The sequence below is a fragment of the Procambarus clarkii genome, chromosome 70 (genome assembly GCF_040958095.1).
Source record: "Procambarus clarkii isolate CNS0578487 chromosome 70, FALCON_Pclarkii_2.0, whole genome shotgun sequence".
In the NCBI taxonomy this organism is placed as follows: domain Eukaryota; kingdom Metazoa; phylum Arthropoda; class Malacostraca; order Decapoda; family Cambaridae; genus Procambarus; species Procambarus clarkii.
The window spans coordinates 18,893,076-18,920,907 of record NC_091219.1 but is presented as its reverse complement, the minus strand read 5'-3'; the positions used below and the strand labels follow the sequence as shown (position 1 = coordinate 18,920,907).

General features: G+C 36.6%; 1 protein-coding gene across 4 annotated transcripts in view; it reads left to right on the top strand.

Moving 5' to 3' along the window:
- LOC123775269 (unconventional myosin-Ie) overlaps positions 1–27,832 on the top strand; it is a 122,318-nt gene that overhangs the window by 84,202 nt on the left and 10,284 nt on the right. For all 4 annotated transcript variants that reach the window (XM_045770256.2, XM_045770258.2, XM_045770257.2 and 1 more), the window contains 16 exons: positions 255–432; positions 991–1,261; positions 4,075–4,203; positions 4,885–5,081; positions 8,144–8,329; positions 8,868–9,035; positions 10,146–10,277; positions 11,246–11,467; positions 11,698–11,916; positions 14,541–14,635; positions 15,233–15,389; positions 16,967–17,146; positions 19,449–19,609; positions 20,705–20,853; positions 26,200–26,779; positions 27,276–27,343. In XM_045770256.2, coding sequence (XP_045626212.2) covers positions 255–432; positions 991–1,261; positions 4,075–4,203; positions 4,885–5,081; positions 8,144–8,329; positions 8,868–9,035; positions 10,146–10,277; positions 11,246–11,467; positions 11,698–11,916; positions 14,541–14,635; positions 15,233–15,389; positions 16,967–17,146; positions 19,449–19,609; positions 20,705–20,853; positions 26,200–26,779; positions 27,276–27,343 — 3,092 coding nt within the window. The remainder of the gene's footprint in view (positions 1–254; positions 433–990; positions 1,262–4,074; positions 4,204–4,884; positions 5,082–8,143; positions 8,330–8,867; positions 9,036–10,145; positions 10,278–11,245; positions 11,468–11,697; positions 11,917–14,540; positions 14,636–15,232; positions 15,390–16,966; positions 17,147–19,448; positions 19,610–20,704; positions 20,854–26,199; positions 26,780–27,275; positions 27,344–27,832) is intronic.

Sequence of the window (27,832 nt, the reverse complement as noted above, 5' to 3'; positions counted from 1 at the left end):
CACCAGCCCGTATACATTACACCAGTAAAGTGTTGTCACTGAGCCTCCTGTACTAATTATATCAACTTGTTTGTTTCCTGCCTGGGAATACTTTTCTCGTTTGCCCTCGTGTTATCAAAATCATTTAGTTGGAAACTGTGTTTGATAGAGGATTTAAAGAAGATAAGTTTTATTTGCCGGTTTATCCATTACTGTTTGTCTATCAGGCTTTTCTTTTATTGCAAGTAGCATCCAGATCCTGTTGTTTATTTCAGTGGTGAGTCTGGGGCAGGCAAGACAGTCTCTGCCAAATTTATAATGAACTACATCACACGAATATCAGGAGGTGGACAGAGAGTACAACAAGTAAAGGAGATTATTCTGGAGTCAAACCCTCTGCTGGAGGCCTTTGGAAATGCCAAGACAACCAGAAACAATAATTCCTCTCGATTTGTAAGTACTGTACAGTGTTGCAAATTATTATTAATGGGAGCAGAAACACAAAATTAAGAATAACAAATTATTTATGAGTAATGCACTCTTAAGTAGGACTATTATGAGGAATAAAATGTAGATTGTTTTCATTATTGACAGGAATGTTAGACATGCAGATAGTTATTCTGAATTTCTGAGAATTAATTCCAACCTGTTGAATGACAATGGCATGTCTTGAGCATTTGTATTTACTGTAGTTTTGTATTTATGTAGCTTTTACTTATTTTATTTACCCCAAGAGATAAGAAAACCCAAAGATAGAGCCACTGCCTTAAACTATACTTCATATAATATGAAAGTCTTTGCACCATGAATCATATTGAACTAAAAGTTAACATTGCTACTACTATATAGTATTTATTAAAAATTGTATATGCTGTACTATATCCAAATCCTCCACACCACACTTTTCTCCTCTCAAGCATACGTGCATCCACAGATATATACATAAAGATAAAATTCCATATTTACCTAGAGTTAAGAGTACAGTTATTAAACTTGTCAATTGTTTCACAGGGCAAGTATATAGAAATCCAGTTCTCAAGAGGAGGCGAGCCCCTTGGAGGACGAATATCTAATTTTCTACTGGAGAAATCACGAGTGCATTCCCTAAACGAAGGAGAGAGGAGCTTTCATATTTTCTATCAAATATGTGCAGGTGCTACAGCTGATATGAAGAGTGAACTGGGCATTGCTTCTCCAGACTATTATTCCTACCTAAACCAAAGTGGTGTTTATAAGGTCGATGGCACTAATGATGCTCATGATTTCCAAGAGACACTGAGAGGTTAGTAACAATTAAATTGTATTAATAATCATTATTACTAGCCTATATTCCACTTTTCTGAATTACGAAAGCATCAACCTGGGAGAAATTGGAGAGCGAATAGGAAAATAAGAGTGATAATTCAGTATCCCCAAAAAAGACATTACAGTACCCATATGTCATATCTCCCACACTACATACTGTGCTGGAGCATCATACAGATCCAGTAACACTTTCACAGCTGCGCCCTGCCACTTCATTCAACCAGGTGTAAAGGGCTTCCTGTGAGCTATTTAAAGTGTCAAAACATTCACTTTTACTAGTTCTATCTTGTCTTATTCCCTACAGCATCTTGTGTACTTTCCGTGCTCAATCCGTGTTCAGTCACCGTGTCTGTTAATTATTGTCTTGGCCTTTCATTATTTTGTCTGGGATATAAAATTTTCCAAGCAGCTGCTTGTTTTAGAGTGCTTTGACTTTCTGGTGGGCTTTGTTCTGTGGTGATTGCTAATCCCCATGCTTCCCTTGCCTCTTTGAGAGCCAGTTTCTGGTTCTGAGCCCTCATTAGAAGTTTGTGGCCCTTCAGAGGCCTGGTATGATCTCCAAAGCTTGTGTTTTTCCAGGTTGTAGCATCGGGAAGCTACTGAGTAGCTCATCCTTGTTTCCATCTTCAACATGTCCCCCTCCCCTTGTTCTACTATCTCTCACTGGGAAAATACCATCTCTACTCACTTTGTCTAATGGTATCTTATACATAGTAATCATATTGCCCCTCTTTCTTTTCTTTAAAGTTATCATTAAATTTATAATAATAATAGTTTATTCATATAAAAGTGTATACATTTGATGATATTGTATAGAATTCCTAGGTAAGAAATGTACATTACATATAGCCACTAATACGCAGAGCATTTCATTCTCTTAGCTTCTCCTGATAGCTCATTTATTTTACCTTTGGTACTTGTCTCATGGTAAGTCTTTGTACCTTTGTTCTTGTGTTTACTAGGGCTGGCCTATCATACACTGAATAGTACATTATTCTGAAGGATTTCTTGGTAATATTTTTGAAAGTCATCCTTATGTTTTCTAGCTTTGCATAAGCAGCTGATGTTTTTCCTATTAATATATTTCTATGGTTTACTTGTTGTGTTCAGAGAGTTGTTTTACTCCCAAGCCCATCCTGGGGCCAGACTTTTCTTGTTATAATGTGATCTGAGAGACTGTTGCTTGGAGCCATTTGCTGACCCACATGTCCATTGCAACTCAGAGGGTTTGGTTCTTTTTTCATTTGATTCGTGTAACTACCTCCTGTGTGAACTCCACAGCATTTTCTTCCTAGTTTCTTCTTCCCTTTCCTGAACTTCATTACTTAAATACAAATATTTAATAAAAAAAAATTTCAATTAATCAGTTGCCAATTTGTCTGCTTATTCTTGCAGTTCATCAGTGTCCTCCTGGAATATTGTGTAGTTCACTTTGCTGCTTGCTCTTCTCATCACCTTGCCTACAAATAGTCATGTATGAGTCTCAATCCACTGGGAAGTCATTGCATAAATCAACACCAATAATTGTCCAAATACTGAACTCTGCAAGATCCCACTTACATCATTCCATCCTGACTTCTTTTCACCACAACCCTCTATTTGCCAGATATTGGTCCAGTATCTTCCCAATTATGCCAACTTGCTTTTCCAAAATGGGAATCAACCTTTGTGGGGAACAGTGCCAAAGGCATTCTTTGTCTTTTTGAAAACCATAATGTCTCTTCAGTTGCAAACCCAACCACTTGGGCTGGACGGTAGAGCGTCGGTCTCGCTTCATGCAGGTCGGCGTTCAATCCCCGACCGTCCAAGTGGTTGGGCACCATTCCTTCCCTCTGTCCCATCCCAAATCCTTATCCTGACCCGTTCCAAGTGCCATATAGTCGTAATGACTTGGCGCTTCCCCCCCTGATAGTTCCCTTCCCTTCTTCAGTTGCAAAGTTAGTCCTTTCCAGATGTTCCACTGTCCTTTCATTTCTCTACATCATTATACAGCCTGTCGTCCTAAGGTTTCCCAACGTCAAGAAAACGGTAAATGTAAAGTATCCTCTCCAAACCTACCAGAGGATCCAAAACAGAAAATGGAATACTGTAGTACATCACTTTTGCCAGCCACTTCCATTTTCTAGTACTGTACCAAAAATTTTGGCCTTATGTAACACATGTGAACGAAATGCGATATTCTTTGTAGGTTGCATTACAAGTGCTTTCGTGGTCTGTTTGTTATTTGTACTTCTTTTGTCAGTTCTACCCATCACACTTTCAAAATACTTCTCCACCTTTTAATGTCTCCTTGTTGCACTTTCAAACTTCTTTCCAAACCAGATTTATGTTTTTAATTATTTTTTTTTTAATTTCTTAAAGTGGCTCTTTCCCATTTCTTCTGCTTAGCAAGTTTGTTCATATCTTTTATTCTAATCATATTCCTATTTTCTTCACACTCCTTCCATGTCAGTTTGCATCCTTAAAATTCACAGGTTTATGTCATTAACTGCTCATAGCACTTGCTTGTCTTCCCAAGTTCTTCTTCATTCTTCTACCTTCATGTATAAAACTCTCACGCCAGCCTAGCATTCTTAGCCAAATATCTCCTGTACTGTATATGCCTTACATGTTAAGATTCATTCCATTCACAATCTATTACATTAAAATAATATTGTAGCTAACCATATTGGAAAATCCGTACTTTGAAATAATGTAGTGTGAACTCTTTAAAAATTTATTTACTAGGTGTATATGTAATGAGTTATCTTTTATGAAAATTGATGTGCATAATGTTCTAAAATGTTCTAGCAATGAGTGTGATGGGCATACCAGAGAACACACAACTCGACATTCTTAGAATTGTTGCAGCAATTCTCCACATAGGCAACATTTCCTTCACTGAAGATAACAATGCATCCTTCATCATGGATCCAAACTGTGAGCTGCACTTTCAATTTTGTTTAGCGAAGTTAAAAGATAAAAAGTGAACTTGCATACCCTACCTGTAATTTAAATAGAATATGTACAGAAATAATTACTGTTGCATAGATGTGTTTAATTTTGATAACCATGGCATTATGCCAGAATGCCTGCTGCTGTGCAGGCATCCTACAGTACTATGGGAAATGGTAAACTGGTCTGGAGTTTCCAGTATTCTCTTTATGGTTTTGTTTTGTCTGAAATTTTGTTTAATACCCGACACTTAAAGCAGTGTTTTTTCAACCACTATTTTGCGGCACACTAGTGTGCCACGAAGGGTCCACAGGTGTGACGTGGGAGTTAGAGGCAAGATTAAAAATATCAGGAATAATAAGAAAAGACAATCTTTTGAAATCTATAATCAACAAATAAAACTACCTGTATGATTAAAATATTAGCTATTAAACTTTTAAACACAGTCTTAATATCCATTTTTATATACAGTATACTGTATATATAAAGTCTCTCCTTAAAAAAAAATTATAGTATGTGTTAACAATTTCAGCACCTTGTTCAGTATGCCAAGAATTGAAAAGGTCGCCATTCTCTGACTTGCGGTATATGTTTGTTGATCAAACAGTCCCAAAAAAAGTTTAAAGTTAAAACTCTCTCTAATATTATTCCATTTTTCTCATGTAGATTTGCAGTTCCCAGCATTTCTCCTGGGAATTGATGCTCAACTCCTGGGTCAGAAGCTTATCAGCCGTGTGTTTGATGGCAAATGGGGTGGAAAATCCGAGAGGGTGGATGTGACTCTAAACACAGAGCAGGCGCAGTTTGCAAGAGATGCCTGGACCAAAGGATTATATTCTAGATTATTTGACTATATTGTAGAGGTAAGAAATTGTAGATTATAGTTAAATGCAATTACTTAATTAGTAGTCATCAAGTTATGTTTGCAAATACAGTACATTAAACATGATCTACTTGCTTAGCTGGTGATACATTGAAATCCATATAATTGAGCTGTAAACTACATGTGGTATAAGGACAATAAAAAAATACAGTGAATAAACTGCAGGTGATGTAATTGGGACAGCCATATGCCCAAGTTTGTAAACTGATGGTGTTTAACTCGGTTTCAAAGAACCAAGTTCCTAATCTCTACATGTGATGTGATAGGAACTACCACAGGTTAAAAGGCTTGCGAGCTACAGCATACCTACTAACACTATTTCAATCTACTATATGCACACTTGTTTACTGGTATAGTGTAACTTTCAGATTGCATTGGGTCAATGGAAGAACTGCTATTAAGGAGTTTGGGTTCCTTATGAAGAGAACTTTTGTCTTCTCCATCTACTATCTTGACCACTTTCCTTCTTTATATCTTTAGCTGTGGCTAGTTCCTCAGATTTTTGGTCAGTTTATTGCTGGCAGAATATTAAGTTAAGGGATATTAAATATTGGTTTTAATTGTGAAATCAGTGTTTCCCATTTTTGTTTGAGTATGTAACGTACGTTTATGTTATGTTGTTGGGTAGATTAGATACACATGGTTTAGTGGGTTTTAATATTTATTTAGTAGTCTTGGATACAACAGTGTCGTAGACATTGAGACGGAGCTTGGAGCAGAGCAGAGAGCTGAGTGAGGCCGAAGTTGCAGACCTCTATGTGGGAGAGCGTTGTAGCTCGATGCGGTCCTAGTCTGCTGTCTGTTCTGTGTCAAAGCTGTAGTGTCTTGGGGTCAATTAGGACTGTATACGCCGAGTGCTACATTCTTGACTGTGGAAACTGTACTGTTAGCTATTCTCATGTCGCTTGCTTATATTCGGTGACTACACCTCAGCTCCCTACAATAAGATACGAGGATGGAAGAACAGTTACCTGTAAATAGGGATAGGATTATAGCTTGTGTAGTTAGTGCTAATTAGTTATGCCATTAATTAAGATGATGAGGTAATGGAGCGAGTATAAGGTTTACTCACTACAAGTACAGTATTCGGATAGCCACACTGAATAAATTCAGGTTTATCCATTCTCTTAACTTATTCTTTTACAAAGTTCGGGAGTTTCCCTTAATGAACACTTTGTTGTTCTGGGCAAGAGAGCACCGCGCACCCCTAAGTGGGTCCTGGCATTCCACAGGAGTGTGCGGTAATACTGAAAAGTGTATACTCTTTTCAATTTTATCTTAATTCTCATCCTAGGTTTTTCAATTTTGTATCAATGTGTTCGCAATAGAATTCTCTACAAGACTAAATGCATATAATGCCCAAAAGCCCGGTATACCATCTGCAACAAACAGAAAAAGTGAGAGCGTGTTACCCGGGAGCGCACAAGAGCAATAAAATGTATACACCCTTTTCACTTTGGTCACCTCAATTCTCGTCCTCAGTCTTTCATTTTGGTGTCATTGTGTTCGCAATATAATTCCCTACAGGAGTATATGCACATAATGTCAAAAACAGCGGCACGCTCTACCTGCCAACAAGATAAAAGTGGCCCAAGGTTACCTGAAAGAGAGAGCTGCGACATCCCAAGGCATGCCTTGCATTCCATTAGAGAGCGCGGGAATACTGAAAAGTCTATACTCTTTTCAACTTTGTCATCTCAATTCTTGACCTAGGTTTTTCAATTTGGTATCAATGTGTTTGCAATAGAATTCCCTACAGGAGTATATGCAAGTATAAAGTCCAAAAGCCTGGCGGACCACCCACAGCAAACAGAGAAAGTGACGGAGCATTACCCCCGTGAGCGCTCATCAAGAGCAATAAAATGTGTATACTCTTTTTAACTTTGTTACCTCAATTCTGGTCCTTGGTCTTTCATTTTGGTATCAATGTATTCACAATGAAATTCCCTACAGGATTATATGCATATAATGTCCAAAACCTCAGCGCGTCTCTCCCACAGCCAACCCAAAGGCAGGCCAAATTTTTTAATTTTTGACGCCATACTGCGTTGTTACCGAACATTTGTCTACTAAAGTTTTCATGCCATACTGCGTCATTACCGAGCGAAAGTGTCAATGTTAGAGAGATGTGGTAGAAAGGATGCTCTTGCTCATAAAATGCCTACATGTTTGTCATCTATCTGCACATATCACATAATTTTAACACATATCACATAATTTTAATATTTTATGTTTAACTCATTCTCATTACTTTTATACATTTTTCTTGTATTTTCACTAGAGCAGCAATTAAAGTGAATTTGATCATATACTGTACTTATTTAATTTATTGTACCCACTACTGTAGTTGTTCTATTAGTATATCTACATTTGAAACATAGGCATTTTCTCATTTATTAGGTGCAAATTTCATTTGTTTTATTATGTTAGAAACCTGAATGTGCTGCAACTAGCTGTGTTTCTTTGTGAATTGTTAACGAATATTGGCAATACTTCTTTGTCTGTAATGCTATGTACAGAAGTGTGTGAGATGTGACAAATGGATGAGTGCAATTTTGTAAAAATTAATCTTTTCCTAAACCACTCCCATTTTTTCTTTGGGCTGCTAATATAACCTCGCCATAGTAGTACAGTTGGGTTCATTCTCGATTCACATTTGGGAATCATGGGTTCAAATCCCAGGTGGGACGGAAATGGTTGGGCACGTTTCCTGTCGCCTAATGCCCTGTTCACCTGCAGTAAGTAGGTACCCAGGAGTTAGTCAACTGTAGTGGGATTACATGCTGGGAAGGGTCAATAGTTCAACCTTAGGGTGACCTCAATATAAGCCTAATGTAGATATATACACAAGCTGCCTGTCTTTGAGAAAATGAATACATTATTTGTAAGTACTGTATCTGTATGTTGCATGTTAACAATGATATATTAATTTTGCCTTTGTGTGTGTTATGCTCTGATAATTGGCAGTCGCAAAATATTCAATATTCATGATAAATTATTTGAAAATATGCATATTTATTTTTGCATTTTTTGTCACTGCAGACGGTAAATAAAGCCATGGTCACTGATGCAAATTTGATAAGCATTGGTATTCTTGACATATATGGATTTGAAATATTTAGCAAGAATGGATTTGAACAATTCTGCATCAACTATGTGAATGAAAAATTACAGCAAATTTTCATTGAGCTGACTTTGAAGAGTGAACAGGAAGAATATTTAGCGGAGGTAAGAATGCAAATACTGTATTGATAAAGACTAAGAAGTGGAAATATATTGCACTATGTGAACATTTTGAAGCTTAGGCTTGATAATAATGATATAAATAAACAATTAAATCTATTGTTAGTGTTAAGATACATAAATCATCATATTGCAGTGGTTATTAGTAGATACAGTATTTTGGGCATAACTTAAACACATAATTATGGTAGATAATAATTAATAAATACTATGAGAAGTAAGCAGATATATATGAATGAAAGAAAATTAGCAAATGATATACAGTACAATTTTTTCAAAGTGATATTTAATGATGGTAAGGCACTGATTACTTTATTCTAGATTTGGTAGCTGTAGTGGTAACTGTAATATACAGTAGTAAGAGTACAGTAACTGCAGTGTAATAGCCAAGTGGCAGTGCTTTGAGTTGTGCCATAGTTGGTACAGTACATATAAGTTAAGGTGTTTTACTACAAGTTTCATGTAGTGATGATGTTTTATGAAATATATTCATATTCGTATGTTTATTAATGTATATTTCCAGGGTATTAAATGGACACCAATCAACTACTTTGACAACAAAATTGTTTGTGACCTTATAGAAAGCAAACGACCACCTGGCATCATGTGCATACTTGATGATACCTGTGCCACCATGAGTGCAAAATCTGAAGGTGCTGATGATGACTTTCATCGTAAGATGGATTCACAAGTATGTTAAACTGAAATGTAATCTAATTTATTTAATTTTCTCCTTTAGAGCAGTTGAACCTATTCTTTATATTCACATTAAATATTTTGAATTGAGAAAAACATGTATGTTTTGTAGTGGCTGTTATGCAATGTTTTCACATTGTGTGAAAATTTCATCAAAATTGTATGAAAAATAATTAATCAAAATAATTCAATTAAAGCCAAACAAAAATGTTTTTGAATATAAACTTCATCAAAAATGGAGCTCTAAAATCACTCAATAGTATTACAGTACTTCTCCGAGGCTTAAAAATAATGTATATACTTTCCAGTGGCTTGTATTCAGTAAGATTGTCTTACATTTTACTAGAAAACATACTGGTAAATCTCTAGTACAGTATAACAAAAGTTTTAATTGTTGTCATCAGGGACATTAAAAATAAGGGTCAACATTATCAAAATTTGAGGAACTCGCATGAATATCAGAATTTAATTAGTGTGGAATTCTTCGTATCCACTGAAATATGGGGATTTTCTATGGGAACTTTAGATTTTTTTAAAGATTGTTCTAATTTTCTATGGGAGTCGACAGGGCTCCCTTGAGCCCCGTCGGCTCTCTGGAGTTATTGGACTGAGATTAGCTAATAAAAGTATGGGGCTTCAGTCATATGGACTTGTTGTGCATACCGGGGACCACTAGGCAGAACATCGTCCCCTCAGATAGGTGAAGGGACCATGTTCTGGCTAGTGGTCCCCGGTGGTCTCCATATGACTGAAGCCCCATACTAATATTAGCTAATATCAGTCCAGTAGCTCCAAGGAGTCTCCGGGGCTCTACCCAGAAAATGCCGTTTCATTACATTCAACGTTGGTTTTTTCTTCACTATTTTGTTCTGTATCTTTAACTGTCACATGGAAAATGACTCTTAAAATACTAGATTACATATACTTTTATAATTGCATGCACTAAGGGTTAAGAGAAATGGTATACTGTAGGCTTTCATATTGGACATAGAGGACTGTACTTATATACTGTATTTGTTCTGCTCACAAAGTTATTTTGGTACTAGTAAAACATGCTTCATTTATTTAATGATATTATTAAACATTGGTTTTGTACACTTTGCAGGTTGGAACAAACCCACACTACCAAAAATTCAATAATGGATTTACTATCAAACACTATGCTGGCAATGTCTCGTATCACGTTGAAAGTTTCTGTGAGAAAAACCGGGACGTTCTCTTCGTTGATATCATTGAGGTACTGTATTGGGAATGAATGTGACTTTATATATTATTTTCCAGTATAAGGAATATTCAGTAATGCCATTTTTTTGTACAAAAAAATACAGCTCGTCAAGAACAACTTCACAGTAAAATTTTATAATTAAAATATAAAAAAAATTGAAAAGAATAGTTGAGAGCACATGTTGCTGATCATCTTGATTGATTTGTGCACCCAGTCATTAGTCCAGAAAACACCTAATTTTTCCAAATACTTCAGTTATTTCTGAGTAAACACTGTGCTTTGTTTATTTGTATATTCATTATAGAGTACAGTATACAGAAAAGATACTTCAGGTAGTTATTCCACTGTTTAAGTCTCTAGTGCACACCATCTTGGACTGTTGTATCCAAGTATGGAGAATTCATCTTCAGAAAAATATAAAGGGGTCTAGAGAAAGTTCAATACCAGGCAACAAAAATTATTCCTGAACTAAGTTGACTCCCCTACCAGGAATTGTTGAGGGGCCACAGGGCTAACAACCCTGCAAACGAAACATGACAGGGCTGAACTCCTCAAAACTTTGAAAATGCAGTATTAAGAATTTGGAGAATATTAATCCAGACCACTTCTTGAAAAGGTCAGATGTAACAAATAAGGAGCAATGATTTCAATTTCAATAAGCCAAAATGTAGGACAGAAAACAAGAGATGCTTTTTATCACCCATTCCAAGGGTTATAAACCCATGGAATTGCTTTCCCACCAAAGCCATAAATCTCAAAACATTGCTGAAAATTCAAAATTTATCTCTATAAATTCATTAAGACAAATAGGGTGATATTTCCTGTCCTCATTGGGGCCACAAGAGAGATAGTAGCCCTCGGATAAATTCAGGTAAAACACAGTGTATGTAAGTTGACGAATTGTGCTGGTATATATATTACTCTTAAGATGTTCATGTATGGTAAGAATGCATAAAAATAATTTACTGTATACCCAACAGGTAATGCAAATGAGCAGCAATGCATTCATTCGCAGCCTCTTCCCAGATGTGATTCAGGCTGGTGTGAAGGGTAGGCCAACCACGGCTGGCACCAAGATAAGAACACAGGCAAATGAGCTTGTCACCACTCTCGTGAAGTGCGTGCCACACTATATTCGTTGTATTAAACCAAATGAGACTAAAAGGCCTCATGATTGGGATGATCAAATGGTAAAACATCAGGTGAGAATTGGATATAAATAAGACGTATTGAATTATTTTGTCATATTACATCATAATATTTTTCATGATGCAGTGTCGCTTTTATTTGTTTTATTGACTAGGCCATTTTCAAAGCTTTTTTGATTATTTATCTTAATTCTTAAATGCTGTCTTTTCATTCATTATATGAAGTTTTTTCTGTAGTATAATTCAGCATGACAAAATCTAACTTTTCCTCATGTGTTATGCAGGTAGAATACCTCGGCTTGAAGGAAAACATCAGAGTGAAAAGAGCTGGCTTTGCCTATCGACGCCCATTCCAAAAGTTCCTGCATAGATACGCAATCTTAACTAAGGATACATGGCCTTCATGGCATGGCGAGCCAACGCAAGGCATACATATAATCATGACGAGCGTGAACATGGACCCCAGCCAATATCAGATTGGCAGGAGTAAAATCTTCGTAAAGGTATAATATCTTGTAACGTATGATTACTCGAGCGTGTTTGATTGATTAGACACAGAGTTTAGTTGTTTTTTATATTTAGTATAGTCTTGGTTACAACAGTCAATTTGTTGGCAATGTAGTGAAGAATTGATGTAGTTGAGAGGAAGCCTGGAGCAGGGCAGAGAGCTGAGTGAGACCAGGGATAGAGAGATGCTTGGATGCAGGGTAAGTGTGTAGAGCGTGGTGCTCTGAATGCGGGCGGAGTCAAAGAGCTAAGTGCTAGACGAGAACGTGGAAGCTCGATGCGGCCAGAGTCTGGCTGGCTGCTCTGTGTTGAGGCTGATCCGTCTCGTGAGGGTAGGAACTGAACACGTCCAGTGTTACATTGTTGTTGAAGATGTGTGGTATCTCTCAAGCATCTGTACTGAATCACTCTCTCACTGAATCACTGAATTCACTGAATCACTGAAAACAGGGAACCAGATACAATAAGAATTCCAGAGAACAACATAGAACACATAAAGGTGTCTAGAGACGAAGTGGAAAAAATGCTTAAGGAGCTCGGTAAGAACAAAGCAGCTGGCCCAGATGGCGTTTCACCATGGGTTCTGAGAGAATGTGCATCTGAGCTCAGCATTCCACTTCACCTGATCTTTCAGGCATCCCTGTGTACAGGAATCGTAGCAGACGGGTGGAAACAGGCTAACATAGTTCCAATCTACAAAAGTGGCAGCAGGGAAGACCCCCTCAATTATAGACCTGTATCATTGATAAGTGTAATAGTGAAAGTATTGGAAAAACTAATCAAAACTAAATGGGTAGAACACCTAGAGAGAAATGATATAATATCAGACAGACAGTATGGTTTTCGATCTGGAAGATCCTGTGTATCGAATTTACTCAGTTTCTATGATCGAGCCACAGAGATATTACAGGAAAGAGATGGTTGGGTTGACTGCATCTATCTGGACCTAAAAAAGGCTTTCGACAGAGTTCCACATAAGAGGTTGTTCTGGAAACTGGAAAATATTGGAGGGGTGACAGGTAAGCTTCTATCATGGATGAAAAATTTTCTGACTGATAGAAAAATGAGGGCAGTAATCAGAGGCAATGTATCAGAATGGAGAAATGTCACAAGTGGAGTACCACAGGGTTCAGTTCTTGCACCAGTGATGTTTATTGTGTACATAAATGATCTACCAGTTGGTATACAGAATTATATGAACATGTTTGCTGATGATGCTAAGATAATAGGAAGGATAAGAAATTTAGATGACTGTCATGCCCTTCAAGAAGACCTGGACAAAATAAGTATATGGAGCACCACTTGGCAAATGGAATTTAATGTTAATAAATGTCATGTTATGGAATGTGGAATAGGAGAACATAGACCCCACACAACCTATATATTGTGTGAGAAATCTTTAAAGAATTCTGATAAAGAAAGAGATCTAGGAGTGGTTCTAGATAGAAAACTATCACCTGAGGACCACATAAAGAATATTGTGCAAGGAGCCTATGCTATGCTTTCTAACTTCAGAATTGCATTTAAATACATGGATGGCGATATACTAAAGAAATTGTTCATGACTTTTGTTAGGCCAAAGCTAGAATATGCAGCTGTTGTGTGGTGCCCATATCTTAAGAAGCACATCAAAAAACTGGAAAAGGTGCAAAGACATGCTACTAAGTGGCTCCCAGAACTGAAGGGCAAGAGCTACGAGGAGAGGTTAGAAGCATTAAATATGCCAAAACTAGAAGACAGAAGAAAAAGAGGTGATATGATCACTACATACAAAATAGTAACAGGAATTGATAAAATCGACAGGGAAGACTTCCTGAGACCTGGAATTTCAAGAACAAGAGGTCATAGATTTAAACTAGCTAAACACAGATGCCGAAGAAATATAAGAAAATTCACCTTCGCAAATAGAGTGGTAGACGGTTGGAACAAGTTAAGTGAGAAGGTGGTGGAGGCCAAGACCGTCAGTAGTTTCAAAGCGTTATATGACAAAGAGTGCTGGGAAGACGGGACACCACGAGCGTAGCTCTCATCCTGTAACTACACTTAGGTAATTACACTTAGGTAATTACTCTTGGAGTTAGACTGGAGATGATTTGCTATCGACTGGTTGTATTACCGATCCACACCTCACCTGACCACCCTCTAGCAGGTTAGGGAAGAGGTATTAACTGTACACTTGGGAAGAGGTATTAATTGTAATTAGTGGACCAAGTAGAATTATCAAACACACCTTATTATCTGCACATAAGCTAATGAAAATATAGAGCAAGTATATTACTGACATAATATACTTTCTACAACCTAATTGAAGGTTGCTTCTATTATGTATCTGTAATTATTATATCATAGAACTATATAAATAAAGATGTTTACATTCATCCTTTGTACTGAGACCAATTTGTAACTACAATTCCTATTATCCATTCTTATTATTATCATCATCATTTACTGATTTAAATTTGTTTTCTAATGAATAGAATGTCTTCACCTACATCATAATTCCTATACAATAATTTAGGATCTATTCAAGAACCTTTACATCAACATTTTAACTCCTATAGTTTATGACTTGTTACTGATCATGACTGAAGATACATAACTTTAGTTTTTCTGTATTTAGGATCCAGAATCTCTGTACATGCTTGAAGAGTGTAGAGAGCGCAGATATGACCACTTCGCCCGAATTATCCAGCAGGCATTCAAGAAATACTACAGGTTGGTTGCGTATTATGTTTTATCATTTGAGGCCTGGAACATTGTGTTTGTGAAGACCTCGTCATGCAGGCACATACTGTATCTACCAAGTCATTCAGTTTGCAGAAACTTATGCCATGTTAAAAATTAAAAATGTACTACTGTACTTTCAGAGTAAATTGTACCATTTATGAAATATAAAAATTTTTGGTGTTATAAATATACGGTACTGTATTGGAAAGTTTGTCCACAGCAGTGTATGTAAAAGATTTTTACAAAGGTTTAAAAGGTTTTCACTATTACCCAATGTTTTTAGTTCTTCAGCTATATACATATCTGTTGTCTTCAGTGATAAATTGTAGCTTATTATACATTGCAAAGCTATTACATAATGATATCTACATGCTGCATTGCTTCTCAGTTCAATAAAATATTACTTAAATATTACTTGCATACATTCTGCTGAAGTAAAAGTACAAATTATTTTACATTCTTTTCTTATCAAGTTTTTATATTACTGTATTGTTTTTTAACTTGTGTATAGACATTGATTCATTAATCATTACAATATCTCCATAATCTGCTCTTGTATAATTGTACGATTCATTTAAATTTTAGCAAACGGCGATATTTGAAGGAACGACTGGAAGCTAGTGATCTCTTGGTCAATCGTAAGGAACGGCGTAGACACTCCCTTAATAGAAACTTTCATGGAGACTACATTGGTGTAGAGTACAAACGAGGTCTCTCTTCTTTGATTCCCAGAAGAGAAAAGGTTTGTATGCCCATTTACTTAAATCAGTTTTTGTGTGTATTGATATAAACATTTAAAAATTGAAGAAAAGTTATTCAATGATTAAAATAATAATAATAATTTTATTGTTATTGTTATTATTATTGTTATTGTTATTATTATTATTATTATTATTATTATTATTATTATTATTATTATTATTATTATTATTATTATATTTATGTGTTTAGTACATCCAGATGTACTTTGTGATTCAAATCAGTAACATGCAGCACTCTGTGCAGGAGGTCATGTGTAGGAGGTCATTATTCATAGTATTTTCCCGTTTTTACCATCTGATACAAATCTATAATATTAGCTATCACTCATCTGTCACAGCCACCACTTTGGTGATGAATATTGTAATCGCTACACAATAAACGGTACAAATAACACCTTTGACTAGATAACAATATAAAGTGTTTAACCACTAGGCTAGATCATTAAAGCAAAATAGTAACAACATCAGTGAACTACTACACTAACTTGTCATAATCTCGACTAACTTGTTCTAAAAATTAAATAATAAAATATTTACCAATTGCTACACAGCCACAACTACAGTCCTAACAAAGCAAATAAGTGAAGGTAGAGTATTGCAATCTACTGCGTAAGTAAATTGTGCGGTGAACTCGACAGTATCTGACCAGTTTGTGATCAAGAACTCCAAGATACCAATAACAACTGGAGCAAATTATAGAATCCTAAATGTAATTATGTGACATGTGATAACATTTCCATTAGAATAGTTGATAAGTTTAACATTGACCTTTGTTGGCCAAATTACCCACATACCACTTTACTGCATTCATTCCTGCATGATATTGTCCACTATTACTAAATTTACCGGTCACACCATTATCTGCTTCAACTCTTAGACTACAGCTTAAATTAAGCCCCCACTAAACTTGGGCATAATTTAATTACTGATTAGAGTTAATAATCATTTCCATAATATTCTCATCATCGATACTCAATTACTAAACTATATAATGAAACGAGTAAATGATTTTAATTTAAATGGTGAGAAGTGTAAACTGGAAACATTAATTCCTTAGGATGTACATCATCAATGCAATAAAAGTACTGCATCATGTTTCTTAGCACTTTCGCGTGCCCGGCGAGCCACCCGCATCATAATGCAAGGTAGGCCGGCCATTGCCGGTGAGCACACAACCCAATGTTAAACTCATTCACTCACAATGTTTATACTTAATAATAAGAATAAGCAAAAATTAATGTACGACTCCAAGAGTCATCCCCCAAACTGCGTGTATTGTTTTGACGACGCTGAGAGCGTCATCACGACGCCAAAGTACAAATATAAAACCTCCAACCTTTGCAATGCATACTGGCATCTATTACCCAGAGTGCAACCAAATGACCCGATAGTCCATAACTTTAACAAAGAACAAGCATTTATCTATAAGTAAGCTTAACTATGGGTAAAAGAGATTAGACCTAATCTCCAAAATAGTCACAAAGGTATACTGTCTTAATTATAATAATTGTAATAAGGCTTGGTAAGTTTATATTTATCTAATTGGTATTTTTTACAGGTTGAATTTGCATTGACTGTGGATAAATTTGATCGCAGGTTCAGACAAACCAAACGTGACCTGATTGTAACAAAATCAAATCTGTATCTAATTGGGCGGATGCAAGTTAAGAAAGGTCCTGAAAAAGGAGCAATTGTGGATGTTATCAAGAGGAAGATTGACCTGGAAAATGTTATCCAGGTACTGTAATACTGTTGGTAGTGTTGAATTTTTTTTTAGTGGTTTCTCACTATAGTTTGGAAGAGTTTTCAGATAATGATTTATTTCAGCCTAAAAGGCTGATTTATTTCATCCTTTTCAATATATTTAGTATTAATTCTTCATTATAATATACTGATGACACTTTCATTGTTATCCAACTTACAAGTTGTAGAGGAGACATCAGCCCTGGAGAAAATTCAGTAGTAGTACAGTTCTGTATAGTTGAAAAAGGTTGAAGATATTAAATGACTACTTTACATTCTCTATCTCACTATATAGTATCATGAAAAGCCAGCTCCAAGACACCCAAGAACTTCTTGACAGCAGCACCCTGCTGCTTCTTAAGAATAGGCATACAATGCTTCTCTAGTTTTCATTCAGATTTTGTTTGTGTAATTACCTAAGTAATTACTTGAGTGTAGTTACAGGATGAAAGCTGTGCTTGCGGTATCCCATCTTCCCAGCACTCTGCTGTATAATGCTTTGAAACTACTGACAGATTTGGCCTCCACCACCTTCTCACTTAACTTGTTCCAACCGTTTACCACTATTTGCGAAAGAGTGAAATATAAATGTTCTTGTATTTCTTCGGCAGCTTTATTGAGTTAGTTTAAATCTATGACCTTGTTCTGGAAGTACCAGGTCTCGGGAATTCTTTCCTATCAATTTTGTCGATTCCTGTTACTATTTTGTACGTAGTGTGTGTGTGTGTGTGTGTACTCGCCTAATTGTGATTGCCGGGGTTGAGCTCTGGCCCTTTGGGCCTACCTCTCAACTGTCAGTCAATCGGCTGGTTTTTATTTTATTTTTTTTAAACGTAGCTTTATTTCTGCAGGTTATGCCCAGACTTTTCCCAGTTTTGTCTTTGTTATTTATAAAGGGTCATCTCATTTTGTGCCTATCTTGAGGTTATCTTGAGATGATTTTGGGGCTTTTAGTGTCCCTGCGGCCTGTCCTCGACCAGGCCTCCACCCCCCAGGAAGCAGCCCATGACAGCTGACTAACACCCAAGTACCTATTTTACTGCTAGGTAACAGGGGCATAGAATGAAAGAAACTCTGCCCATTGTTTCTCCCCGGCGCCCGGGATCAAACCCGGGACCACCGGATCACAAGTCCAGCGTGCTGTCTGCTCGGCTGACCCCGCTCCCTCAGTTGGAGGGAGCTCAACCGCATTACACAATTGCCTCTTAAAACTCAGTGTTGTTTGAGCCACTATTGCTGGAATTTGGTTTGGACCTGTCTTCTGTTTGATTCCTCCAGTCATGTATTTCCCACCTCTAGCCCTAAGATGCTCTACTGGATCCATCCAGGTATTATCACATATTTTTATATTTTTTTGTTTCCAATTCAGTTTGTGTTTCACACACTTTGGAATACTGTGTCCATTTTAAGGCTGTCTTCCATGTTTGACATTTTGCCATTGGTAAATAGTATCAGCATGCTCCATTCCTTGCATTAACTACCAGAGTTTTGTCCTTTCATCGCAGTGATCAGTTTGTATGTCTTCCTATTTTGTTTCTTGCTAAGAATGAGTTCCTTGTCTTGTGCCACGATCCCATTTTGTGTGCATGCTTGGCCTTGGCTTGTTCAGCTTGGAGTTTCTGGTCTTCTTTGATCTTGTGACTTTGCACAGATATTTGTGCATCTGTCTTAAAGGTCTTCTGTGCTGGTTTCTGAATCCTTAGACATTGGTTTCTTGTATCAAGGTTTCTCTGTCCCAGCTCCTTCATAGGATGGTGAAGCTCAGTCAGCCCTGTGCTTACACCAGCACCCATGACTTTAAGGAGATATACAGTACTATAATAGCTGCCTTTTCTTTCTGCCATTTACTGCTTGGAATTTTAAGCTTACAAGTTACGGAGGTCTAACTATATCTTCACCCTGAAATTTGTGTAGTGTACAGGTATTGCCTTTGGCTGGTTCTCCTGTACATGATTCCTGTTTGTTAGTCTGCTTACTTGATCTGCAATTCATCAGTCCAATCCATAACCCTGTTTCTTTTGTGTCTACTCTTTCTTTCTTTCTTCATTTGGTGATGGCTCAAGGGAGCAAGAAAGGGACCAATTTTGAAAGTTGTTTCACTTCACTAAATTCTACATTTTAAGGCATATAGTTCATGTGTAAAGCTAGAATACAATTACCAGATCTTGTTTAAAAAACGGTATGTTTAAAATTTAAAAAATGCAGTGTTACTGAATATTATAAATGTCTTTAAAATTAATTACAGCTTTATTATTATTAATATAGTATACTTCACTGATATTTCATTTGCATTTCAGGCAACGTTATCAACATATCAAGATGATCTGGTACTGCTTCATATTCGCAATGACTATGAATCCCTGCTAGAAATTAAATTTAAGACAGAATTTTTAATGGTGCTCAACCGCAAACTTAAAGAGCGGTGTAACAGAGAACTGCCTTTGAATTTTATCAACAGGTGAGATATCCTTCATATGCAGTTATGTTTCACACACATTCTCAATGTGTGTTCACAATGTGTTCTCTTTGAACACATTGCATTTGTCTTAAGCTTTTAGTAGTCACCCTAGGCCTAAAACTTACTTTACCCTTCATTTGTGTATGTACCTAGTTAAAATGCAGATTGCAATATCATATGTTAAGAACTTATAAATCAAGATTCATAGTTTTTTTTACTTTGCATGTACTTTGACTTGGTTTTGATTGTCTCAGAAGTCCATGCTTTCCTCTTCTCTAAGCAAATAATGGGAACTAGTTTATGGAACTTATTCCGTAACGAATTAAGAACTGTCCAACTCATGGCTTATTCCAAAGTAAAACCAAAAAGTACCTAGTTTTATCCTCATAGTTTCCTACGTAGTGCTTCAAAACTCGCACTGTATCTTGTGCTACCCACTCCCCGGATATATGTGCCTAAGCCATGCAACTTCACCATTGTAATCACTACTATCAACTTATATCATGGTTGTTATGTTGAACACAAATTTTAATACAATGTACATATTAATAATCATCAAATTATGCTACAATGTACCTGTTGATAATCCTCAAATTTTACTACAATGTACCTGTTAATATTCTTCAAATTTTGCTACAAATTACCCACTTAAAATTATCTGTTAGATTAAGGACCTGTCCGAAACACTTATGTGTGTTAGTGGCTTTGCAAGAATGTAAAAACATCAGTGCAATGTACTTTCATAAACCCAATGTACCTTCTTGTATATACAAAAATAAATAAATAAATAAATAAATATATGAACACTCCAGATTCTAGGCCAAATGTTCTGTAGGTCTGTGCAAGTCCAGAGGCCTTGTAGTTGTGTGGATGTATCTGTGGTACCAGAGACAATGTGCTGGAGAGCTACTAAGACTGCAGAAAAAAGAATGTTACATTACATTCAACCCCTTTTCTCTCTCATAAAAAGTTCAGCTTCTCATATAAGTAAAACGTAAGTAATTGAAAACAATACTAAACTATATTATTCACTGGTTAAAGTTAAAGAACATGAATGTAAGAAGTAGCAGATGACTGAATAACTTAAATTTTCAGCTTTGACTACAGAGTAAGAAAGACAGGATGGGGTGGTGGTGGTGTACGGAAGGTAGTGTTCACCGACGGTGCTACGGATAAGGCGCAACTCGTCCCCTCCGGGTCAACATTGACAGTTAAAGTTGCTCATGGGTTGCCTAGTACTTCAAGTGAGTTTTGCATACATTAACTTTATTTTTATTATTAAAAATCAAGATTTTTCTTACTTCTGTGTAGAGTACAGTACATAATGCTAACCTTTTAACAGTTATATCAATTCAAATTTATTTTGCAAACTATGAGATTACATTTGCATGTTATTAACGTACTGTATTAGAAATTCTGAATGGGTTACATCCTTCTGGCTTTGGGTACTGATGTGCCTAACCTCTCTGTTTGTATATCTATTATATTTTTATCCCAGTACACTGTACAGTATATCCTTCTTAGCGGTGTCTGTGATCATTTTTAAATTTCGTATGATAAACTTTATTTATTATATGATAACACACAAAACGGTTCACATGCTTTCACCAGCTATGGCTCCACTCTTCAAGAAATCACTAAACTCAAGGCTTCCCTAAATGTGCTTGCCCTTTAGACTGAAGGGCTGTTAATATTATGCTATATTTATGTAAATTTTCAATGACAACCACATTCTTGCACAAATTGAAAAAAGAAAATGTCCTTGGAGTTATGGTGTACAGTACATGCTTTGCAAGTAGAAGCTAGCCAAACCTTAGGAATAATCAGATGAATCTTTGACTTCAAGGAAAAGAAAGTAGTCATTTAGTTAATAAGTTATGATCAAAGTAACATAACTGCTTTGAAAAACTTGAATAGCAGAGTGACAAAAATCATCCCAGAACTAAATCGACTCTCATTCCTGGAAAGGTTAAGACCCTCAGGACTAATAATGCCATGAAGCAGATAAGACAGGGCTGATCCTAGACACTTACAATACTGAATAAATTGAAATACTACATTAATCCAGACCACTTCTTTAAAAGATCCATTATAATACACACAAGGTGCAACAGCTTCAAGCTCGGCGAGCCACAGTGTAGAACACAAAAAAGGAAATACTTTTTATTAGGATAATAGACTCTTGGAATTACTTATCCACCAAAGAATTAAGTAGAAGCCAAGACAGTACTCCAGTTCAGTTAACAGCTGGAAAAATCCTCAGAAATATTGGGGTAACATTTGATAAGCCGCCAACTTACTACAGTATCCTCCGATGAGGTCACTAATGATAGGGGCTCAAAGATAAATACTGATACATTTTACCACATGGGGAGCTGTATATAGCAGTCTGGTTTTGAAGTGCTTCCTCTGCTATTAAAAGATTGTTCTCATACTCAAATGTACTGTACATTGTTCAATGTTAATTTTTTATTAATAATACAGTAATAACAAACACAGTACAGGTATTTGTAATTTCTTATGCTAAAGAACCTGTTTTATTTGCAATGTCTTGTGTAATAATGTGTAAATAGTGTCACAGCATGCCTATATGATACAGGGCTACATGATAAATGAAGTAAAACAAAAAACATAGGTAAGGATAGAATTTGCCAATACCTGTAGTCAGGCAAGATGATGATCAGGTTCCGGCACTGCCAAGATTTTTTCAAGCGTGCTCGACAGGGACATAAAAGGTGCTAGGATGGTACTGAAGAGCTAAATCCATCTCAGATTAATAATGATGAAGCATGAATTAACTGCTAGTCCAACTCATTTAAGATATTCCATAATTTCCTAGGTCCCTGGAAATGCTGGATATTGTGGCAGGTAGAATGTGTTGGGGGGGGGGGGGTCCACACACCCAAAATACAGGCCCCTCACACCTTGTCCACACACACCCAAAATACAGGCCCGCACACACCTTGTCCACACACACCCAAAATACACCCAAAATACAGGCCTACACACCTTGTCCACACATCCAAAATACAGGCCCCCACACCTTGTCCATACACCCAAAAGTGTGGGGGGTCCATACACCCAAAAGTGTGGGGGTCCACACCCAAAAGTGTGGGGGTCCACACACCCAAAATACACCCAAAAGTGTGAGGGTCCACACACCCAAAAATACAGGCCATTGGTACCAGGGAGTACCCGAGGGACCGTCTCGGAAAAGAGCGTTTTATTTCATTCAAAGCTCCATTTTTCCCAAGTTTTGATTAATATTTTAGGTCATTGAAGACTTATCCTCGTTTCCTTTTTTTGCTGTTCATAGGATGGTGTGATATATGCAGGTACTGTTTTATTTTAAGTTCATTTAGTAAATTTGTGTAGTTTTTTACCTATTTTTCACATTATTATAAATGATTATTTATGGTAGAAACGTGTACTGTACAGTGAATTTTGTATTTGTGTTTGTATTATATTCTTATTTGGGTTAATCTGCTACTTATTCATATATTTTAGTCATATTTTCTGTATTATTTATTTAGCTGTAGTTATTACGTGCCATAAGTGGCCCAGAATTCTTTTAGTACATACAAGATCACAGGATCCTCGTAAATTTTAAGTACTGTAGTTGTATACGAGTTACTAAATAAGAGTTACTTGTGAACTTTGGGATGAAGTAACTGTTAATCTGTTCTATCAGAGTGGCTATGTATGTGTGAGGCTGTTGTAATTTTCATGAAGGCTTGGATGCTTAGACGAATTGAACATTAACAAAAACATAATATAGTGGTACCTTCATTTACAAATTTAATTCGTTCCCAGAGATGGTTCGTCAACCGAAAATTAAAAAGTTGAAACAAATTTTCTCATAAGAAATAATGTAAATTGAACTAATCCGTTCCACACACCCTAACATATTAACTTAAAAATACATTTTATACATAATACTACTCATATTTTGTACTACATTATGTACATATATCTTACCTTTATTGAGGATTCTTGTTGGCGTATGGAAGATGGTAAGGAGGGGAGGAGGAGAGGTGTTAGTGTTTGGAAGGGGCGTCCCCTTCCATTACAAGATCGGGCAGTGATGTCATTTCTGGGATACACTCTCTCCTATGTTTTGCAGGCATACCACTAACACCTGCTTGTGGCTCACTGCTTGTTTGTCTCACTAAAATCCTGTCTTTAGACACCTGTTTTTCCTACATTATAACACTTGTCTGTGGTGAGGCATCACAGTGTCATTAAAAAGGTTAGTTATGGCCTGCTACAGTTTTATATTGGTGAGGTTTTTCAACAAAACTTTGCAGTTCTTCCCATACTCCACACATTTTCTTAACGAGGAAGGGACATCCTCTACTGCCACTACTCTCAATTATTTTTTTAGGTTGATTTTAACCACTGACTTTCTTGGGACCCATGGCATGACATATAATTACTTTTATGCTCAGAAACCAAAAAAGCACAAAAACACTGAAATTCTTCACAAAGAATTCAAGCACCGTCATCACTAGGCGAGACACACTGATAAACTGAGGTGCAGCCGGCGCCACCAGAACTACGCACTCGGTCGATCCATACGTTTATCAACAAACTCGAGACGTGAGACATACCTCAAATACTGAGTCAAATTTTACAAAGAAATTGAGCTCATACACCAAAAAATTCATATAGAGGGGCATTCAGCAACCGAGGTTCCACTGTACTGTACTATAATTACATCAGTACTCCTGATGTGAAAATATTTGACATGTACCTTCTCTTTATATAATTGATGATCTTTTTATTTTTGGTAGCTCCCCATTCTTGAAGGAACAGTTGACTTCCCATCCTTGAGATGGAGAATAGCTTCCATCCTATATAAGGGAAAAAAATGTTTTTTCCCACCAGTGGGGTTTGTCACACACCCACTCTTCCATAGACATTTCTAATTCTGTGCTTTAAATATTAAAATCATTTAAAGGCACTGGGAAAAATATTCACCCACCAAATCCACATGAAAGATGAGATATATTCTTTCTACTAAGGGTATTTGGCCAACAAAACAACAGCCTCTTCCCCCCAAACAAAATAAGGGAGTGCCTGCCAGCCAAGAAAAAGTTGCAACCTTGCACTGAAGCCAAGGATTAAATGGTAAATCCTACGAAGGCTGTTGTAGCGAGTAGATTATCCCAATAATATACTCGCTCCAAATATAGTGTTAATATTCCTGTCAACCTTTGGAGATGAATGAGGTGAGGCGTTGCCCGGGCAGCACGGTAAGGTGTTGCCCGAGCAATATAAGCGGCAAGAATAGCAAACATTAACTAGTCTACTTTCAAGTGTGGTCTAGAGCAGACACTTGCGAGATACTGTACCGACGCTCAGTGCGCTCAACTCACACCAAAGTATCACCTGTGTACTTCTGTATATTCGACCAAATATATATATAGTATCTTAGTGTCTGTGTTTATTTGTCACCATACTTTACGTAACAATAGAACCGTTACACTGTGAAACATTTGGTTCAGATGCCCAGACTGTAGCTCACGAGGAACAGATTTCAAGTCCCTCTGAGTTTTATCTACTGAGTGGTGAAACCTGAGAAGATTTGCAGTGCCTGATCATCATCATTCATGAGGAATGTAATGAACTGGACTTGAGGAATCATCATAATTAAATGGAGTGGGGAGAGGGGAGATGCATTGAACACAACCTATTAATTTACCTGTTAATAATTATCTGTTAGATTTAGGATCTGCCTGAAATGCTATGCATGTTAACAGATTTGCAAGAATGTAAAAACACCAATGTTATGTACTCTCAGAAATCCAATGTACTGTACCTTGTATAATATATATATATATATAATATAAATATATAATATATACTGTATAATATAAATATAAATAACTAAAATAATCAAAACTGTAACATTTGCCATCCAGCCGTGAAACCATCACCAAGGTCAGGCCAAATGAAACCCAGACCTACAACTACTAACTACCTACTTGCTACTAACTACCTATCTACTACTACTACCTATCTACTACTACCTATCTACTACTACCTATCTACTTCTACCAATCTACTACTACCTACCCTACCAACTTCTACTTCCTACTATCTGCTACTTCCTACTACTGCTACTATCTACCTACCTACCTACTACTACCATTACTACCTACTACCACCCCATCAAGCAGGTATCAAGCAGATACTACTACCACTACTACTACTTTGTAGCTTTCTACTACAGTATGCCACTCTTTTTGTAAGATTTATACATTGTCTAGGAAACAAATCAATATAATTTTCTTAAGTTTAAGACTTTAGAAAGTGCTTCAGCACTTTCCCAAAAAGCTGTTATTTCTCGTACAAATTTTCTCTATTATATTACTGTAATGTTAATTTGGAACTGCAATAAATGGCTTCTTGAACTACAATTCTGGGTACAAAGAAATTATTATGTTCTTACATTTAAATGTTGTAAAGATTAATTAGTTTACAAAATTTGTTTTCTTCTATTTTTTTATATAAAGTACAGTATTTAAAATATAAAACTATGATTACGTGTATTTTACAAACATATTTTATCATAAAAAAAATTTCAGGGCCTGGTTTGCAACGAGAGATACCCCCAGACTTGCGAAGTTTCACCAACAATCTGAGAGTTTCTGCTAACATTCCAAACAACAATAGATATCCCCATCAAAATGCACCACAAGTCCACAGACCAACAGGACCGGTTCACAGACCAGGAGGACCTATCCACAGACCAGAGGAACCTGTCCACAGACCTACAGGACCTATCCACAAAAGTGCTAAGCATATCCATAGTGCTGGAGTGCCACCTAGGCCTCAGGGACCAGCTCCTGTACCCCCAGGCTTGCAGGAATCTCCACCACGTCTGGGTAGAGGCAGTGGTCACAGTCCCTCTGGCCCTCTTATTATTCGACCGCCATTGACCGGAAACCCTCCCTTTAGATTACCTGTATCAACTGCCCCAATTCCCCCGATGCAGCCACCTCCACCACCTTCAGATCCTCCACCTGCTAATCAACCCACAATTGGATCTGGAAATAAGCTACATTCTAGTCGTTTAGGTACAAATCGACCACCTGCAGCCATTTCAACAAGGCCACCAGTAGAAAAACCAAAACCAAAAGTGCCTCAAGTTCGGGCCATATACAAGTAAGTTTAATTGTCTGCAATCTGTAGATACATTCCTCTTAATGAATTTCAACAAAGAAAATAAGGTACCAGTTATAATAGTGATGCCAGTCTGTACATATCACTATATTGTAGACTTGTTTGAACAACAGCAGATGCAGATTTAGCAAATACAGTACAACCTGTGGAAATAAAGTAGGAATTCCTGCTTCATCCATATGATTATTTTGTGTATTATTTTACAGAAACTCTGCTGTTTTTGCTGTGCTGGAACTTTGGTAGTACTGTGTTTTTAAAATTAAAACAGTTTAAACACAGTACAGTATTACCAAGAATACAGCAGTATTATACAAAGTCCTCTACTAACCCTTTCTCATTTTAGCTAGTGTAATATTCTATTTTGTACAATTTAAATACTCTTTAAAAATTCTCACAATGTAGTAGAAATTCAGGTTAATGAGTGAGTTTAGCCAAGAAATATTTTTTCACTTTTATAACCTTAAATTTTGCATTACAGTTATGATGCAAGTGATGTAGATGAGCTGACCTTTGTAGAAAATGATGTGCTCCAGCTGGTACAAGAAGGTAGGCTCTTTGCTCTTACATTTATACAAATACAGAGACCAGATATTTTGCACTATTAATTGGGTTTTTCATATTATTAGCTGACTGAATATTTCCCTGTACATACAATACTGTAAGGGAACAAACTTGAAAGCCGTATCCTAGAGTACAGGCTAACAAAACCTGTTCTTTCTTACTTATACTGTAGTATAGATGTACTGTATTACTTTAAAACAGGAATGTAGAACCAATAGGTATTTATAAGCACTTCAAGCACACAAGTAACCACATTGAGCCGGTACCATATTTTTTAATTGGCAGGACTCGACAGACAATAAAAATGCATGCGTTACATTTATTTAAACACAGGAAATAGGACAATACACTAATAAGGAATACTCACCCAATTAACGTCAATATTCCAACCATTCTGATATAATGGCGGTCAATAACCTCACACAGTGAGGTGGGCACCTCACAAGCACACACCACACAACGTGTGTGTGTGTG